At 37.8% G+C, this 18,735-nt stretch overlaps 1 protein-coding gene across 2 annotated transcripts in view; it reads right to left on the bottom strand.

The window, feature by feature from the left end:
• The window catches only part of MAP4K3 (mitogen-activated protein kinase kinase kinase kinase 3), a 188,631-nt gene that overhangs the window by 94,709 nt on the left and 75,187 nt on the right, over nt 1–18,735 (bottom strand). For both annotated transcript variants that reach the window (XM_065891565.1, XM_065891566.1), the window contains exon 3: nt 1,487–1,577. In XM_065891565.1, coding sequence (XP_065747637.1) covers nt 1,487–1,577 — 91 coding nt within the window. The remainder of the gene's footprint in view (nt 1–1,486; nt 1,578–18,735) is intronic.

Raw genomic sequence — 18,735 nt, 5'->3', positions numbered from 1 at the left:
CACCACACCAAGGTTGCCATGTAAGTGGGTGGGGCTCTCCTGGAATAACAGGTTAGGCTTTGGATGGTCCCATATTTCTGGAAGACTCAGACCATGTTTGAGAAATTCTGAGTTCAATGTCCCTGGGGAAACACAAAAACTCTTAAAAAAAGATCTGTCTGCTCTTGGGGGAAGAAAACTTTGTAATGCTTCTCCCAAATGAGTCTAAGTAGGATCATTTTGTTAGGACCAATAACAGTGAAACAAATTGTTTTGAAGTGACAATTTACATGTGTTGACAGAAATCAGTTATTTGTATCATGAGCTTAAATGATTGTAAGAGACTTCTTTGAGCTGATGGAGTAACTGCCTGTGCTGGGTCTGTCCATAAGATAAAAACTGATGCAGAAACTGTTGTTAGGTTGTTGTCTGAACCACCCACCATTAAAACAGTTTTAAACTGGCTGTTAAAGAACCCATTCAAAATGTTTAACAGCCACTGACCTCGGGGTAGCACCTGTCCCTACATGAACTAAAGTCCCATTAAACCCACCCTTTGACCTCGATGAAGGTGGGCAATCAAAGCTATCCAAGAGCGGTCAGAATCAAGAAGAGCTGGTCCGCCTGGCCTTTCACAAGCTGGAAGGAAGAGAGGGCAGAAGTACCCCGTCTTTTCCATATGCTGTGCCTGCATCAGAAAAGAAGTGTTTTGTACTTGGCTCACAGACAGAATGGGAGCTGTAATAAGATACATCCTTATTCTTACCCTACAGTATATGGGAACCAAACAGAAGAGTTTTTTAAATACCTAAGAAAACATTCTCTAATCCTTCCCCTTTGGAAGGAATCTTGGAAACAACTAGGTCACAGTGCTCAACTCAACTGCATACAGAAGTGAATGGAAACGCAAGATCTGGCCTTGAGGTCATCCCCTATGGAATATGACCTGGGTTCGGAACCTGGCTTGGTCCTGCCAAACCAAAACAAGGGGCGGCAAATTCAGTCCTTCTAAGTTCACTTTAGGACCTGGGAAAATAAGTTAGTAAAATAATTATAATTCCTAGTCCTCTGGATAAATGAAGGGAAGGGATGATGCAATACTTTGAGGCTAGAAGCACAAAAGAAAAAAAAAGGTTCTAATAAAAACAACAGATATACTTTGTAAATTCACCCAAGACTAGAAGAAAGGGGCAACAGGATGGCGTATTTAGATCTCTGGTCTACCACAGGAAGACTAACCATAAAAGTCAGTTTTTACTTGCCAGCTTCCTCACTGAAACTACACCCAGAATTCCCAAGAGTATAACAGACAAATCACAGACTATGGTATGGGTTACAGAATTAACATAAAGAGGTCATAAATAAAAATTCCATTCATATGAAGATATCTTATTTTCAAAGCATGAAGAAAACTACAAAACTTGGTATTAGAGCTAACTTTATTTTGTTAAATGTATTAGGTGATGGAAATCATTACTGCTTTTCATAAGGGAAACAAACAATGTACCTGAGATAGCTTCCAAAATAAGCAACAATATTTGGGTGCTTACAGTCTTTCATCATAATAATTTCTTGCTGCACAACTGCAAAGTCTTCTCCTAGAATAAAAAATAAGCAAGTTGAATATTTAGTAGGTAAATTTCAAAATGTCGATTTCTTTCAAAACATAAAAAATATTATTGATATTATTTTTAATGACAATTTCAGTCCTATCTTGACAGGAAGTAAAGTACAATGATTAAAAAGTATGAACTCTGGTCCCAGACTATGTTGGATTCAAATCCCAACTCTGTCCCTTAAGCTGTGTGAACTTGGGCAAGTTACTTGACCTCTGTGCCAATTTCTTCCTCTGTAAAATAGGGATAAAACTAATAATAATCTATCTTATATGGCTATTGTAAGGGTTAAGTGGGCTAATGTATGTAAAATGCTTAGAACAGTATCTGACACAGAGTAAGCACTAGATAAGCATTTGCTATTATTACAATTATGCCTTGGATACAATCATCATATAATTCACTAGAAATACATTATGTTTTCCCTTTCTTAGCAAATAACATTCAATATAATTTTATTTATTTATTTATTTTTGGCTGCGTTGGGTCTTCGTTGCTGCGCGTGGGCTTTCTCTAGTTGTGGCAAGCAGGGGCAACTCTTCGTTGCAGTGTGCGGGCTTCTCCTGTTCTCTTGATGCACAGCATGGGCTCTAGGCACGTCGGCTTCAGTAGTTGTGGCACGCAGGCTCAGTAGTTGTGGCTCGCGGGCTCTAGAGAGCAGGCTCAGTAGTTGTGGCACACGGGCTTAGTTGCTCCGTGAACCCGTGTCCCCTGCATTGGCAGGTGGATTCTTAACCACTGCGCCACTAGGGAAGTCCCAACATTTAATATAATTTTGCACAAGGAAGCATTTCTTTTTTAAGTTAGGGCAGGAACCCTTATACACTGAGACTATCAAATGTACCTCCACAGCTCTTTTGGTAGAGCTGAGAGGCCTTACTCTAGCAGTACTGGTTTACCAGAAGCACCCCCCCGCACCCCCCCCTCCCCTGCCACAGGCTTATCCTGTATTCGAGTGCCTTGTTCCAGCTGTGCTGGGATGTAGAATGGGATTGTATTTAAGTCTGGTCAGACTATCAGCAAGTATCTCTCTCCTTCTACTCCCTCCCTGCCCAAATTCTTCAAAATAAGATCTGGCAATCCTGTAACAGTGTCACACATGTTCCTGGTTCCTGAATGAACATTTGTCATGGAGAGAGACAGAACTGCCATGAATGCAAATGTGGTAAACCAGAGACTAAGCAGAAAGAGAACACGTGGAAGTGCTTACAAAGCAGCTTTGTATTACTAATTCAGTTTTTCAAGCATTATATACTATGAATAGCCTGATTAAATGTATATTAGTGGCAAAATCAAAAATAGGTTTCCCAAACTAAAGTTTAAATCGTAAATATGAGGTTGTTATGGCAAGCCCTTGACACTTCTGGCCTGGCATTTTCCTACTGTAAATGTAACTGAGGCTTGAAAGTAGCCTAACCATGAACCATCTGAACTCAATATCAAAACCAACCTTACTGCCCCAGTGACAAGGGAAGAAGTAGTAGAGGAGAGACAGTATGTCAGATTCGTAATTTCTGCAATGAAATGAGTACAAAATCAAAGTTCTCTAAAGGGAGAATAGAAAATCTTTATGCCTTCAAAATCTCAAAAGAAAATCACTGAACTAGGTAGGATCTTCTGGGTTTACTTCCCACCAGTAAGAATTTCTGATTCAGTATATTAAGAAAAATCCAAGATAAACACAATAAAGCCATAATGAGATGAATTCCAATTTTCAGGGATATACGAAATACTTTGAAAGTTCTAAATTTTGCTTTTCACCTGCCTTTCGATTATACTTTTCCCCAATTCAGTGACTGGGTTACATGAGATCAAAGTTGATACAGTCAGCCTGAACTCTAGGACTAGTTTAATAATTAGAGGACAGGAGCTCTCTTTCTAGGAGCATCCCTGAAGCTGTTAGTCGTCACACAACCTCCAAGGCAGCCAGCTTTAGAATAACGCTGATCTGCAGAAAACACTGAGAAGAAACATGAAAAGGGGGAAGGAGGAAGGCACATGACCAGTGTAATTGAGCTACTACAGGAAGCCTCATCTGCCTGGTAATTTTCAGATATACCTGTTCATGACCAATAAACTCCTTGCACTGTTTAAGCCACCTTGAGCTGTGGTTTCTATTATACCTGTAAGCATCACTGCATCAATGTCTTCATGTCTATGTCTTCACTGGAATGTTACATCATCTAGGACAGGAATGATACCATCATTTCTGTATCCCTAGCACCTAATATGCAATCAATGAAGCTGTTACCTGAATGAATCATAATAATAGCATAATCATAGCACATAATTCTACTACATGATGACTCTAAATCAGGAGCATCCGCTTTTGGTTTAATTTCATCCAGTTATTAGCATGTTTTATACAATTGTTTGTTTGCTACTCCTGTGGTTTCACTAAAATCTATGAATGGCTTTTTAAGCCTTCAACCACGTCTTTCCCAGGAAATGTTGTTGATCCAAAGTGCATCCTTTTTGTCCTATTAAGTCATCCCTATGTGATTATGACAATGGCCAAATTAAATTCAGTATTTTTGTGGGGAAAAAATCCAAAGAAAAATTCCACAATTTGATTTTTAAAGGTAACTGAAAAAAGGTAGATTTGGGTAGGAAAAAAGAAAGCAGTTTAATACATTAATTAATCCAAAGGAGCCTAACAGAGTTAAAGGACTTTCTTCAAAGTTCAAGAGAAATACATTCTAAAGGATAAATTAATAGTACCCCCCAATGGGATGGTTAGACAAGATAATTTTGAAAAATTCTTTCCAATTCTGAGAGATTATGAATTTTCGGTAAAATTTTTGACATTAAAATGAAGAATACATCTTCCAAAGGATGGCAAAAATAGAAACAAAACCTAATTGAGAAAAATAAGCAAGCCTACAAGTAGAGCAGATCATGAATAAATCAAGTAGACAGGCAGAAATATACAGACTTACACATGCAAAGTTCTCAGAATAAACATGACACAATACTGAGTGTTCAATAAATGTTAACTACCTGTAGTAGGCCGAATAATGGCCCCAAAGATGGCCAGGTCCTAACCTCTGAAACCTGTGAATGTTACCATACATGGCAAAAAGGGGCGTGCAAGTATGATTAAGTTAAGGATCTTGTGATGGGGAGATTATCGTGAATTATCTGGGTGGGCCCTTAATGTAATCACAAGTGTCCTTATAAGAAGAGGCAGAGGGAGACTTGACTATAAGAAGGCAAGGAGCAAGATGCTATGTTGCTGGCCTTGAGGATGGAGGAAGAGGCCAAGAATGAACGAATGCAAGGAATGCAGCTCTAGAAGCTAGAAAAGGCAAGGAAATGGATTCTCCCTTAGAGTATTCAGAGGAAGGCAGCCCTGCTAAGACTTTGATCTTGACCCAGTGAAACACACTTTGGACTTCTAAATTCCAGAACTTTAAGAGAATAAATTTGTGCTGTTTCAAGTCACCAAGTTTGTAGAACTTGTTAACATAGCCACAGGAAACTAATACATGATTACTATCAACATTTTCACTTTGGCAGAGCTGGCTAGCCATTCACAAATAATCTGTGCTCTCCCTTCCATAGTGTGGAAGTTACTGGTGGGAGGCAATTATCCCATCAAAAGACATTTCCCAGTCAACATGATGTGCCAAAGAGAACAGTTCTTGCCAATGGAATGCGAGCAAAAATAATGTGTCATTTTCCTACTCTTTCTTTCCCCATTAGCAGGCTACATGACACTGTGAGGTCCCAGAAAATGCAAGTCTGGGTCCCTGAGTCACCCAAAGAAAGAAAGTCATCCAACAACTTGAACATCTGCTCTAAACTATTGCATAAACTTGAAATAAAATTATATTATGATCTAGCTTAGTTATTACAGTAGTTAGCATTATCCTAAACTGATATAATTACCATCCATTTACGAAAAAGGTTGTCCAAACCGTAGGAGGGGCTTCACAAATGTTTTAGTGGGTTAACAAACACGAGACTCTGTCCCTCTAACAGAGCACAGATATAATGAACAAGATCATAGGCATTTCTATTTGCTTTTATTTTTTATACAATTATTTTTTAATACAATGCTTTCCTGTAAAAAGCTATATTTAGTCAAATATGTGAGAGCAAAAGGACACTTGAATGTTATGGGGGTGGGTCTCTCCCTGAAAACTACAATAAAACATAGACTTCCTTGCCTTGTTTGTTTGTTTGTTTATTTATTTATTTATTATTAGTTTTGGCTGCATTGGGTCTTCATTGCTGCATGCAGGCTTTCTCTAGTTGCGGCAAGCAGGGGCTACTCTTCGTTGCGGTGCACGGGCTTCTCATTGGGGTGGCTTCTCTTGTTGTGGAGCACAGGCTCTAGGCGTGTGGGCTTCAGTATTTGTGGCTCGCGGGCTCAGTAGTTGTGGCTCATGGGCTCTAGAGCCAGGCTCAGTAGTTGTGACGTATGGGCTTAGTTGCTCCGTGGCATGTGGGATCTTCCTGGACCGGGGCTCGAACCCATGTCCCCTGCATTGGCAGGTGGATTCTTAACCGCTGCGCGACTGGGGAGGCCCTCTTGCCTTTTTAGATACAAACTGACAATCACGGTATTTCCAACATTTCATACAATTATTTACTTTTTCTTTGACAAAATAATACATAATCTTAGATCAAACTGATAACCAACTAACTGCCTTTTTGGTATGCCTAATTATTTTCACTGGCATCAACTGTATTAAGTTTATAAGACCTACTCTTCTTATCATTAACATAAGCACGTTGACTTAATAAACTATCCACTCACATTTTTAAAAAATAAGCAAAAAATTCAATAAAGCAAATAATTACACAAACACTGTTGTTAGATAAATATGGTAACGCTGTTGAAACAGAACTACTGGCTGGGAGGTAGCATTACCATTTTGTGCTTTTCAACAGTTTATGTATCTAAGTCCAAGTAATTGTAATGAAGGCAACTGATGTGTATCTGCACACTGAGTGGAAGTAGAGGTTATATGAAAAACAAACAGGGGAAATGTAGGGATTATCTGTATTGGGAGGTGAAACAACAGACAAGTCTTTAGGAAACCAACTCTTGGTCTATTTGTAAACTGTGTATCTTCTGTTTCTGTAGTTCTTTCCCCTATGAAGGAAACAAGTTTACATGTCACCGTCAATTACCTTTTGTTTGTTGTTTCTTATTTCAATTCTTTGTTTTTTTATGTCCCTTTAGTCATCTTTATATCACTCTTCTAAATGTTTAACATGTTCATGACTCTCAGAAGCTGCCATGGTTTTCCAGAAGTGTCTTGACAAGTGTCATGATAATGAAATAATTCTTTGCAGTATCAAAAGTTAATTTACATGGTAACTAACAATAGAGCAGATTAGAATTTAAAATACTTTTAATTATAATTTTTAAAGAGTGTAAAGGAAGCTAACTTGTTATAGATCTGATTTACCTTTTAGCATATAAGTATGTAAAGAAATATGTGTGTGAGTGTATATTTGTGTATATATATTATTTGTGAAAATATCTAATGCTTTCATTTGGGTAAAGATGAATAGTTATTCTTAGGACATTCCTGTTGAGAAGACATTCAACAACCACCATACACTGAGCAGCTAATATGATATAAAAGAGAATGTACTGGAGACCATGAGTAGAGTTCCAGAAATGAACAAGACTTTCCTTGACTTTAAGAAACTTACAGGAGACATAAAATGTGCACAGTCATAACTATAACAGCTTAAAGTCAAACCTTAAATAACTCCCTTCTTTCTTTTTCTTTTTTTAAAATTTATTCAACAGATCGTTATTGAACAATTATGTGCCAGCAGTGGGACTGCGTCAGTAAAAAATAATACAAACAAAAATCCCTGACTTTGCAGAGCTTATATTCTAATGTAAGCAGACAGGCAATAGACAAAATAAATCAGTAAAATTGTATAGCACATTAGAAGGTGTTGAGTACTAAGGTGAAAAATGAAGCACAGGAGGGAATAGGGATTTAGTAGGAATGGCTAAAGAGAGCAGGTGAGGAAGATGAGATTTGACTGAAGATACAAATGAGGGAAGGGAGCCACTGAAAAGGCTCAAACTGCTCAGCTTTTTCTAGGAACAGTGAGCAGGCTGCTGTGACTGCAGCGGAGTGAGCTGGGAGAGAGAGTGTAGAAGATGAGGATGAAGAGGGGGCACATCATATATGAGCACTTTGGCTTTTACCCTGAGACAGGAATCTGTTGTTGAAATGTTTTCAGCAAAGACCTGACATGCTAATCTGATTTAAAAGTATCACTCTGACTGCTGGGTAGAGCAACGGTGGAGGCAGGGAAATCATTTAGAAGATTATTTTGGCCCCGCTGCTCAGCTTGCAGGATCTTAGTTCCTCAACCAGGGATCGAACCCGTGCCCCCTGCAGTGGAAGTGCAGAGTCCCAACCACTGGACCACCAAGGAAGTCCCTAGAAGATTATGTATTAATCCCTGGAGATGTGCAGTGGCTTGCACCAGGGTGGGAGCAATGATGATGACAAAATGTGATCAGCAACTGGATCTATTTTGAAGACAGAGCTAACCGAATGAGTTAAATATGACTTTCAAATTTATGGTCTGAGCAACTGGAAAGATGGAGTTGTCATTCACTGAAATGGATAACTCCCTCATTTCTATAACATTAAATCTATACTTTGCTGCTGGACTCACCATGTCTAGCACAGTGTCATGTTTAAGGACATATATTTTGGAATCAGAATATTTAACTATGGGGACTTCCCTGGCAGTCCAGTGGTTAGGACTCCAAGCTTCCACTGCAGGGGGCCCTGGTTAGATCCTTGGTCGGTGAACTAAGATGCCTCATGCTGCGTGGTGCGGCCAAAAAATAAATATATTGAACTATGAAACTTGGTTTCACAACTTTCTGGTTGTATGATCTTGGGCAAATTCATTCATATTCATATTCTCTCTCTCTGAGTTCAGGTTCCTCATTATGAAACGGAGATAACAGTGTCTCCCTCTTAAGGTTATTGTAAGGATTAAATGAAAGAATACTTGTTAAGTACGTAGAACAAGGCCTCAAACATAATGTTTAACAACTATTACCTCTATTATTATCACCCAGTATGATTTGTTATTTGTACTCCTACATCGTTTCTCCTACTCTTCTCCCTTTTACTCTGCTTCAGCCATACTGGCCTCCTTGCTCTTCCTTGAATATCATACACAGCTCCTGACTCAGAACCTTTGCACTTTCTATTCAGCTACCTGCAGTGTTCTTTTCCTCCCAGCTGCCTTGCTTTCTCACTTCCTCCAGGGCTCTACTCAACTGTTGCCTTTAAGATGAGACCGTCTCTGATATCCCTACATAAAATTGAAACCCACAACAACTCCACAACACCCATACTCTGCTTTATTTTTCTCCACAGCACTTATCACATCTAATATACTATATGTTTATTTATTCACTCTGTCTCCCAACACATAATAGGGGCACTTAATCTGAAAGAGTTAATGAATTATTCCAGAAGTATGAAGCAACTGAAACCCACAAGTGAAAAAAATAAGGTGGTATGAACAGTAGAAATACAAAATTCTCACTATTTGCAATATATATGATTGTGTTCCTAGAAAGCAAGCAAACAAAAATCAACTGAAAAAAACGACCAGAAACAATTAAAAAAAAAATCCTCAAGTTAACAAATGAGAATACATACATCAAATTAAATTATGTATCTAAGGAGCAGCTTTAAAATGTGTAGGCCACATTTTAATAAAATACTTTATTTATAAGTATTTTGGGAGTTAAAAGACCTGAAAAAAAAAAAAGGAAAGACACTTCACTTGTGAACAGAAGAATTTACTATGGTAAAGATGGCAATTGTCTCATGAATTAATGTAATTCCAATCAAAATACCAACTGAATCATTTTTGAACATAAAAAAATATAATTAAATTCATCTGGGAAAAATAAATATGAGGGAACAGTTTTGTAATAGGTATTATTTTAAAATAAGTAGCTCTCATTTAAGAATTGATATACCCAGAAGAATTCTCATCTTTTTGATTCTTTGTCTATCGTGGATCATGTTAAATGTCCTGTGGCCAGAGAGACAAGGAAAAGAAACAAAAATCATCCAAGTCGGAAAGGAAGAAGTAAAATTATCTCTTGCTTGCAGATGATATGACCTTACATGTAGAAAATCCTAATAATTCCACAAGGAAACTGTTAGAATAAATGAATTCAGCAAAGTTGCAGGATACAAAATCAACATATAAAAATCAGTTGTGTTTATATACACAAGCAATGAATAATCAGAAAAGGAAATTAAGAAAACCTCAATTACAATCTCATAAAAGAAGAATAAAATACTTAGGAAAGACCTGTACACTTAAAATTACAAAATCCTGATGAAAACAATTAGAAATAAATAAATGGAAAGATACCCCATATTCATGGATTAGAAGACTTAATATTGTTAAAGTGTCCATACTACCAAAGTGATCTACAGATTCAATGTAATCCCTCTAAAAATCTCAATGGTATTTTTTACAGAAATAGGAAAACAACCCTAAAAGTCACATGGAACCACCACAAAGGTTCCTAAATATCCAAAACAATCTTGAGAAAGAAGAACAAAACTGGAGGCCTCACACTTCTTGATTTCAAAGCATATTACAAAGTTACAGTAATCAAAACCTTATGGTACTGGCATAAAGACAGACATATAGACCAATGGAACAGAATGGAGAGCCCAGAAATAAACCCACACACATATGGTTAATGGATTTTCAACAAAGGTGCCAAGACTACAGAATGGGGAAAGAATAGTCTCTTCCACAACTGGTGATGGGAACAATGGATATCCACATGCAGAAAAATGAAACTGGACCCACCTCTTACACCATACACAAACATCAACTCAAAATGGATTAAAGACTTAAACCCAAGACCAGAAACAATAAAACTCCTAAAAGAAAACATAGGGGGGGGAACATCTCTAATGCTGGTCTTAGCAATAATTTCTTGGATATGATATGAAAAGAACACGGAACAAAAGCAAAAATAGACAAGTGGGACTACATTAATCTAGAAAGCTGCTGCAGAGCAAAAAGGCAACCTAAAAAATAAGAGAAAGTATTTGCAAACTATATATCTGATAAGAGGTTAATATCCAAACAATATAAGTAACTCCTACAACTCAATAGCAAAAAAAAAAAAAAAAAAAAAAAAAAACCCCAAAACAAACAAAACACCACCAAAAAACCAAACCCTGATTAAAAAATCAAAGGGCTTGAATAGACAATTCTCCAAAGAAGACATTACAAATGGCCCACAGGTATATGAAAAGTTGTTCAACAACACTAATCAGAAGGGAAATGCAAAGCAAAGCCACAATGAGGTATCAACTCACACCTCTTAGGATGGCCACTATAAAAAAATATAGAAAATAACAAGGGTTGAGAAGGATGTGAAGAAATTGGACCACTTGTATACTCTTGGTGGAAATGTAAAATGATGCAGCTGCAATGGAAAACAGAATGGAGGCTGCTCAAAAAATTAAAAATAGAACCATCATATAATCCAGCAATACCACTTCTGGGTATTTAACCAAAAGAATTAAAATCAGGATTTCAAAGACATATATGCACTCCTATGTTCACTGCAGCATTATTCACAATGGCCAAGAGGTCCACTGATGCATGAATGGACAAAGAAAATGTGGTGTTTGTACTTATATATATAATGGAACATTATTCAACCATAAAAAAGAAGGAAATCTTGGCATATGTAACAACATGGATGAACCTTGAGGATATTATGCTGAGTGAAATAAGCCAGTCACAGAAGGATAAGTATTATATGATTCCACTTATGAGGTATCTAAAGTAGTCAATCTCATGGAAACAGAAAGTAGAACGGTGGTTTCTAGGAGCTGGGCAGGGGGTGCGGGGGATAGTGGGTGCAGCGTGAATGAGGAGCTGCTATTCAGTAGGGCTAGAATTTCAATCATGTTGGAGATCTTCTGTACAACATTAAACTTATTGTTAACAATACTGCACTTTACACTTAAACATTTATTAAGAGGGTAGATCTAATGTTATGTTTTTCAACACACACGCACACACACACACACACACACACACATATACACACTGTCCTATGGCCAGAGGAAAAAATTTAAATTTAAACTATGGGGAACAAATAAGGTTTCTCATGCCCATGTTATGGGTACTCACTCACAAATCTTCCTCTATTTTAAACACAGAGAAACGGGAATATCCATTTATGCTATATGTAAAAGTATTTTAACTATAAGATGAGCTTTAATTTACCTTTTAATATGATACGTGGTACCATTCGAAATACATAATTTATAAACTCCATTTCATACTACAGAAACAATAAATGGAAATAATATTTTTCAGTAAAACCACAGCTCACTACCCATAGCTGATTCCCTTAAACAAGCTGTCAATTATTATCTCAAACTACAAGAATAGCAGGAAATCCAATTACTATCTTAAACTAGGTACCATGAAATCCAATGGCTGATTTTAAAAAGATAAAATTGGGACTTCCGTGGTGGCGCAGTGGATAAGACTCCATGCTCCCAACGCAGGGTGCCCGGGTCGATCCCTGGTCAGGGAACTAGATCCCACAGGCATGCCGCAACTAAGAGTTCACATGCTACAACTAAGGAGCCGGTGAGCTGCAACTAAGACCCAGCACAAATAAATAAATTAATTAATTAAAAAAAATAAAAAGATAAAATTGGCTTTAAGTAATTACAACACATAGTTATAAAATATTTTTTGTAAAACCACAGAACCAGCACCTAATTTTTAGTTTTTGGAGAAATATTCAAACTATAATTAATACCACACAGAAATATAAAGGAAGTGTTTAATAATCCTACTGACTTCTTGATATTTCAACATATGGAAAAATTAATTATAATAGCAATATTTGTATTTTTAAGGATTGAGAATGAAGAAAATGACTCTTCAAATATTTCACCTGATGAAAATAACTGATAAAGAGAAAAACCACATAATGCTGCAGGATACAAAATTAATGCACAGAAATCTCTTGCATTCCTATACACTAATGATGAAAAATCTGAAAGAGAAATTAAGGAAACACTCCCATTTACCACTGCAACAAAAAGAATAAAGTACCTAGGAATAAACCTACCTAGAGAGACAAAAGACCTGTATGCAGAAAACTGTAAGACACTGATGAAAGAAATTAAAGATGATACCAACAGATGGAGAGATATACCATGTCCTTGGATTAGAAGAATCAATACTGTGAAAATGACTATACTACCCAAGGCAATCTACAGATTCAATGCAATCCCTATCAAATTACCAATGGCATTTTTTACGGAACTAGAACAAAAAATCTTAAAGTTTGTATGGAGACACAAAAGACACCGAATAGCCAAAGGAGTCTTGAGGGAAAAAAATGGAGCAGGAGGAATCAGACTCCCTGACTTTAGACTATACTACAAAGCTACAGTAATCAAGACAGTATGGTACTGGCACAAAAACAGAAACATAGATCAGTGGAACAAGACAAAAAGCCCAGAGATAAACCCATGAACCTATGGTCAACTAATCTATGACAAAGGAGGCAAGGATATACAATGGAGAAAAGGCAGTCTCTTCAATAAGTGTTGCTGGGAAAACTGGACAGCTACATGTAAAAGAGTGAAATTAGAACACTCCCTAACACCATACACAAAAATAAACTCAAAATGGATTAAAGACCTAAATGTAAGACCGTACACTATAAAACTCTTAGAGGAAAGCATAGGAAGAACACTGTTTGACATGAATAACAGCAAGATCTTTTTTGACCCACCTCCTAGAGTAATGGAAATAAAAACAAAAATAAACAAATGGAACCTAATGAAACTTAAAAGCTTTTCCACAGCAAAGGAAACTATAAACAAGATGAAAAGACAACTCTCAGAATGGGAGAAAATATTTGCAAACAAACTAAGGGACAAAGGATTAATCTCCAAAATATATAAACAGCTTATGTAGCTCAATATCCAAAAACCAAACAACCCAATCAAAAATTGGGCAGAAGACCTAAATAGACATTTCTCCAAAGAAGACATACAGATGGCCAAGAAGCACATGAAAAGCTGCTCAACATCACTACTTATTAGAGAAATGCAAATCAAAACTACAATGAGGTATCACCTCACATCAGTTTGAATGGGCATCATCAGAAAATCTACAAACAACAAATGCTGGAGAGGGTGTGGAGAAAAGGAACCTTCTTGCACTGCTGGTTGGAATGTAAATTGATACAGCCACTATGGACAACGGTATGGATGTTCCTTAAAAAATTTTAACTAAAAATAGAATTACCATATGACCCAGAAATCTCACTACTGGGCAAATACCCAGAGAAAACTATAATTCAAAAAGACACATACACTCCAATATTCATTGCAGCACTATTTACAATAGCCAGGTCATGGAAGCAACCTAAATGCCCATCAACAGACAAATGGATAAAGAAGTTGTGGTACATATATGCAATGGAATATTACTCAGCCATAAAAAGGAACAAAATTGGGTCATTTGTAGAGACGTGGATGGATCTAGAGACTGTCATACAGAGTGAAGTAAGTCAGAAAGAGAAAAACAAATATCATATATTAATGCATCTATGTGGAATCTAGAAAAATGGTACAGATGAACCAGTTTGAAAGGCAGAAATAGAGACACAGTTGTAGAGAACAAACGTATGGACAGCAAGGGGGGAAAGCGGTGGTGGGGGATGAATTGGGAGATTGGGATTGACATGTATACACTGATGTGTATAAAATAGATAACTAATAAGAACCACCAGCTGTATAAAAATAAAATAAAGTTCAAAAAAAAAGATTTGGGAAAGAGTAAAGTATAAGTGAAATTTACATGAAGCAGTGTTTAGATAGGCTTAGAGCAAAGCAGAGCTGTGTGTAAAGGGACTAGACTGCAAAGTGAACCAAGGTCCTCTTTCCTTAGGAACTACGAAGTTAAGATAGATGTGGATGCTGTGTCCAGAAACCCCTTATCTGAAGCTGTGTGTCTTGGGTGTAAATCAAGACTGCTCCTCTATGTCAAAAACACTTAGATTCTCCAGGCAAATTCTCAGGCAAGAATGGGATGTTTCACTCTTGCTGCTATAATTATACACAAGTGAAGTTTCTGATAGTCTGATTTTCCAGAGCAAAGTTTGTCAGTGAGTAGGCAAGCCATAGTCACTCAAAGACAGGGTTTGTTATGACACTTTACAGCTCTATCATTCTTGTGAGAAATACCGTTTCCTGTTAAGTTTGAGGTTTTATCTGTGTCTGCTATTCCAGCCTGATAAATGGTCAGATTCTTAATTTCTTGTTATTTGAGTTTCCTGTCTCCACTTTATGTCAGAGTGTAAAGAACAGCTTGCTAATTAAACTGATTACATTATGCTCTTCAGAAAAGAGGTTACTTGCTGATTTATCTTTTGGTTTGTTTATTATGCAGCAATTTCTCCACAAAAGATATCCAATTTGGGTAGATACACTGGTTTTGAAGAAACATATCTTACCTCAGTGAAGTTCATGTACTCATTTAATGTTTTAGCTTATTTCAATTAGCATAATGCCCTCAAAGTCCATGCATACTGTTGCAAATGGCAGGATTTCCTTCTTTCTCTTGGCTGAATAATATTCCATTGTATATATAAATACATATCTTCTTTATCCATTGATCCACAGACACTTAGGTTGTTTATTTATCTTGGCTATTGTGAACAATGAGCATAGGAGTACAGATATCTCTTTGATATCCTTTCATATGCTTTGGATATATACCCAGAAGTGGGATTGCTGGATCACCTGGCAGCTCTGTTTTTAATTTCTAAGGAATCTTTATAGTGTTTTCCACAGTGGCTGCACCAATTTACATTCCCACCAACAGTGCACAAGGGTTTCCTGTTCTCCACATCCTCACCAACACTTATCTCTTGCCTTTTTTATGATAAAAAACTAAAAATCTTCTGTACAGCAAAGGGGCCCATCAAGAAAATGAAACCCACAGAATGAGAGAAAATATCTAAAAATCATACATCTGATAAGAGGTTAATATCCAAAAAATATATTAAAAAACTCACAGAAGTTAATGGCAAAAAACCCCAAACAATCTGATTTAAAAATGGGCAGAGGAACTAAATAGACATTTTTCTGAGGAAGACACACAAATGGCCAAAAGGTATATGAAAAGGTGCTCAACATCGTTAGTCACCAGGGTAACAGAAATCAAACCACAATGAGATTATCACTTCACACCTGTCAGAATGGCTATCATAAAAAATATGAGATAACAAGTGTAGGTTAGTATTTTATCGTTAAGATCTCTGGGACTACAATGTAATTCATAAAACATCAAGAAAACGTAAGCCTTGTTAGAAGCAATAGTCTTAAATGGAAACTGGACTTGCTTCTATAGTGGTATATTATGGGAGTACAATAAATATTAAATTTATATTAACAGCATTTTAAGTAAAATGCCAGAAGTCAATGGTTTGCATTACACATTGGGAATCAAGAAGACTTTCTGCAGGCGGATGAGATCATCAAGTGACATATCTGGGTACTGTTTTTCTCTTTTCTATCTCTCATTAAACAACTGTTTAGCATTTCTCAGGTTTGTTTTTTTACCCACTTTATGAGGAAGGCTGAAGATAAATTTATGAATATATGCTTGTTATCCTCTGAGACTTTGGGGAAAAGGTAACATGGATGGATAATTCATGTAACAGGGCAGGAAATGCACTAATGAGCAGTTTTTAAAATAGAGACACGGGTTCGAGCCCTGGGCAGGGAGGCTCCCACATGCAGTGGAGCAACTAGGCCCGTGCGCTACAACTGCTGAGCCTGAGCTCTGGAGCCCGCGAGCCACAACTGCTGAGCCCACATGCCACAACTACTGAGCCTGTGTGCGTTGAGCCTGTGCTCCACAGCAGGAGAGGCCACCGCAATGAGAGGCCCGCGCATCGCGGCAGGGAGTGGCCCCCGCCTGCCGCAACTAGAGAAAGCCTGCATGCAGCAACGAAGACCCAATGCAGCCAAAAATAAATAAATAAATAAAAAATAAAATAAAATAAAATAGAGACGAGTGTACCTACTGTGGGGTAGTACCTTGTCTAGTTCTCTTAATACTAATTTCCCCATAACTCTAATTTCTAGAGAAAAGATCTTTTAGTAGGTGAAAATTAATTACATATTGTTTTTAGGTGATGTTCTAGCAACAGCTTTTGAATAGTAGCATAGCTATGTCAATGGGCATAATAAAAATGGTTGATTTCTAACTTCAATTAGGTATGTAACACTGCACAACAGTCCCACCACTGTTACAACAGCTCTTAAAACAATAAAAAGTCATGTCCATTATTCCTCAGATATCATACCTACCCACCTCAACTTCACTCACAGCTACGGACCTAGCTTCCTACATCTGAGAAAATGGAGACCCTGATGTAAAGATCTTCTTTCGCTACCTTCTCCTCAATCTTAAAACTGATCTTTTTTTGTGCCCACTATTGGTCCTTTACAAAGTTGTGATCCCAAAAGAGGTACTTTCTTTCTTTTCAAAAGAGGTACCTCCTGATCCTATCTCCTTCCAAGCCCTCTCAGAACCTTGCTCCATCATTTATATTGTCTTTGATACCTTTATTCTCTCTATCACCACTCACATTTTCCTCTCAGCCTACAAACATGCTCAAACTTACCTCAAAGTGAAAAACCTGGACTTCCCTGGTAGCGCAGTGGTTAAGAATCTGCCTGCCAATGCAGGGGACACAGGTTCGAGCCCTGGTCTGGGAAGGTCCCACATACTGCGGAGCAAGTAAGCTCCCGTGCCACGACTACTTAGCCTGCACTCTAGAGCCCGTGAGCCACAACTACTGAAGGCCGCAGACTCTCGGGCCCACGTGCCGCAACTACTGAGCCCAAGTGCTGCAACTACTGAAGCCCGCACGCCTACAGCCCCTCCTCCACAACGAGAAGCCATTGAAATGAGAAGCCCGCGCACTGCAACGAAGAGTAGCCCCCGCTCCCTGCAACTAGAGAAAGCCCACGCTTAGCAATGAAGACCCAATGCAGCCAAAAATAAAATAAATTAATTAATTAATTTTTTAAAGTGAAAAACCTTCCCTTAACCTTGCTCCTCCTATATTAAACCAGTCCCCACTTTCACAGTCAAATTTCTTCAAAAAACTGTCTGCGCTCTGCTTCCTTTTCATGACTTCCATTCATTCCTCAGCCCACTACAATCTATTTTTCACTCCACGACTCTGCTGAAATTACTCTTGCAAAGGTCCATGTCATTCTAAGAGCCAAATCAAAGGTCTCTTATCAATTCTCATTCTACCTGACGTATCAGCAACATTTGGTACTAGTGACCCCCTCTTTCTTTTTGAAATTCTCCAACTGCAACTACTACCAAACACCAATGATTTCCAAATCCACCCCTTCAGCCAAGACCTCTCTCCAGAGCTCCAGACCTGTAGATCAAATTAACAACTGTATACAACTACACAATCTCTAAATATCTCGTAATCAAGATGTCTCAGATGAATGGAAATATATTCTTTCTCTTCAGTCTACTTCCTAAACACATCTCAATTCTAGCCCTATTATAACTATCCTGGTTCAAATCCTCATAATAATACCCCAATTGCCTCCTGGGGTAGACTATGATTTGGCCTCCAATGGCCATTCTTTCCTTCTTCCTGGACATGTAGCTGCCTAGCTAAAGACCACATTTCCCAGCCTCTCTTGCATTTGTGTGGCCATGGAAGTTAAGTTCTAGCACAAAAATGAGTATGTGACTGGTATGTGACTTCCAACCTCACTTCCTTAAAAGAAAAGTGACTTGCCTTAAAATACCTGTCTCTCTTCCAGCAAGCTAAAGATGGACATACCAGTGACCTAACCTCACATAAGCAGATGAATGAGTGCTCTACTGGGTGATGGCATAAAATGGAAGGAACATGTATCCCTGAATGACCTCATGGAACAGAACTGAACTACCAACTTGGACTCACCTCAGAACTGTTACGTGAGAGAGAAATAAATGTCTATCTTGTTTAGGTCACTTTATTTTGGGGTTTCTTTGTTATAGCAGTTAACCT

The sequence above is a fragment of the Phocoena phocoena genome, chromosome 14 (genome assembly GCF_963924675.1).
Source record: "Phocoena phocoena chromosome 14, mPhoPho1.1, whole genome shotgun sequence".
Classification (NCBI taxonomy): domain Eukaryota; kingdom Metazoa; phylum Chordata; class Mammalia; order Artiodactyla; family Phocoenidae; genus Phocoena; species Phocoena phocoena.
This window is presented reverse-complemented; position numbering and strand designations above follow the sequence as displayed.